At 61.7% G+C, this 1,482-nt stretch overlaps 1 protein-coding gene across 1 annotated transcript; it reads right to left on the bottom strand.

The window, feature by feature from the left end:
* Positions 1–268: 268 nt before the first annotated feature.
* On the bottom strand, positions 269–1,116 carry LOC306942673 (gamma-soluble NSF attachment protein-like; the record flags this gene model as incomplete). Its single annotated transcript, XM_079528680.1, has 2 exons — positions 269–660; positions 696–1,116. The coding sequence occupies 2 exons, from the start codon at positions 1,114–1,116 to the stop codon at positions 269–271; spliced, it is 813 nt and encodes a 270-aa protein (XP_079384806.1).
* Between the last annotated feature and the right edge of the window lie 366 nt (positions 1,117–1,482).

Consider the following 1,482-nt stretch of genomic DNA (forward strand, 5'->3'; position numbering starts at 1 on the left):
CAAATAGCTGGGCCGATTGATTCAGCGGTTCCAACTGGACATACGGGGCATTTAATTCACTGCGCAAAAACCATGGAATACGGATGTGTATATTACAGGAAACTCCCGTTAAACTTTCCAACAAACTCCCGTAAACCCCCGAATTGTACCATCACACCTGTATATTACCGTATATTACATGTATATGTTGCTAAACTTGAGGTTTACGGGCAACATACCGGTCCCGTAATTGCCCGTTAACTCCTCTTTTCACACAGTGATAAGGCCGCTAACACAATCCCACCTCGCCGGGGGCTTTCAGGGAGACGGCCAGCTTGGCGTAGTCGTTGTCCATGGCCCGGAGCAGCGGCGAGTTGCACACCAGGCACACCTGCTCGTGGTCGCGCTCGTTGAAGGCCTGCAGCAGCGTCTCCATGGCCAGGCAGTCCTCGCTGGCGGCGTAGCCCGGCAGGCCGTAGCTGTCCCGGACGCAGGCGTCGGCCGCCACGGGGTCCCCGCGGTGCAGGTGCACCAGCACCTGCGCCACGGTCCTCTTGAAGCAGGCCGCGTAGTTCCCCGCCTCGCGCAGCGCGCCCTTCTCCCTCTGAAGGACGTGGGCTGCCTCGTCCAGCCGCCGCAGCCGCACCAGGAGCCTGGCGGCGCGGCCCCCCTCTCGGCCGCCTGGTGCGGCCGCCGCAGCTGCCCCTCCCCTCCACCTCCCCCCCGTGGCGGGGGCGCTCCCGCGCTCTCGTAGGCGCCCGCCGCCCTCTGGTACAGCTCGGCGGCCTTGCCCAGGTCGGCTGCCTCGGCGAGCCGCGCGGCCCTCTCCAGGGCTGGCGCGGCGGCCTCGGGGCTCGCTCCTCCCGTTGCGTACATGCCGCACGCCTTCTCCATGCAGCGCACGGCCTCAGGTAGCCGCCGCTGCTCCTTCAGCATGACCGCCGCCTGCTCTGTGGCCCGCGCTGCGTTCAGCAGGTCCTCCTTCTCGGCGTAGCACTCGGCCTCCTTCAGGTAGGCCTCTTTCGCCAGCTCGAACTGCTTGGCACTGCGGAAGCGCGCGGCCGCCCTGCCGTGCTCCAGCGCCACGCTGTTGTCAACGCCCGTGAGGAAGTCTCGTAGCCACGACAGGAAGCTCATGGTTTTTGAGTTGGGGGTGTTCGTGTTGTGTTGCGCCGTATTGCGCTCAGCCCGTCCAATTCACAAATGACGGGAACGAAACGGGTGGAAAGGTTTATAAAAGGCAACGACGTCCGTCCTTGTCCCCCTTTATGCCCATATATGGAGTTCCGTGTGCTTTCTGTGGCCAAGGCCGAAGTGCCTCTCCGCTTACAAGCAACTGCGGACCAATTTTAGGGCCGATAAGAGTATAGTTTGTGACCGCGACGGAGGCCACGCCGTCTCAAGCGAACATGAACCGCGAGAGATAAGAACGCCGCTCACTTCACACGAGTGTTACTATATACAGCTTTTGTCCTCAAACACGTCTCAATATTTGCCATTGAC

The sequence above is a fragment of the Electrona antarctica genome (genome assembly GCF_951216825.1).
Source record: "Electrona antarctica genome assembly, chromosome: 18".
In the NCBI taxonomy this organism is placed as follows: Eukaryota; Metazoa; Chordata; class Actinopteri; order Myctophiformes; family Myctophidae; genus Electrona; species Electrona antarctica.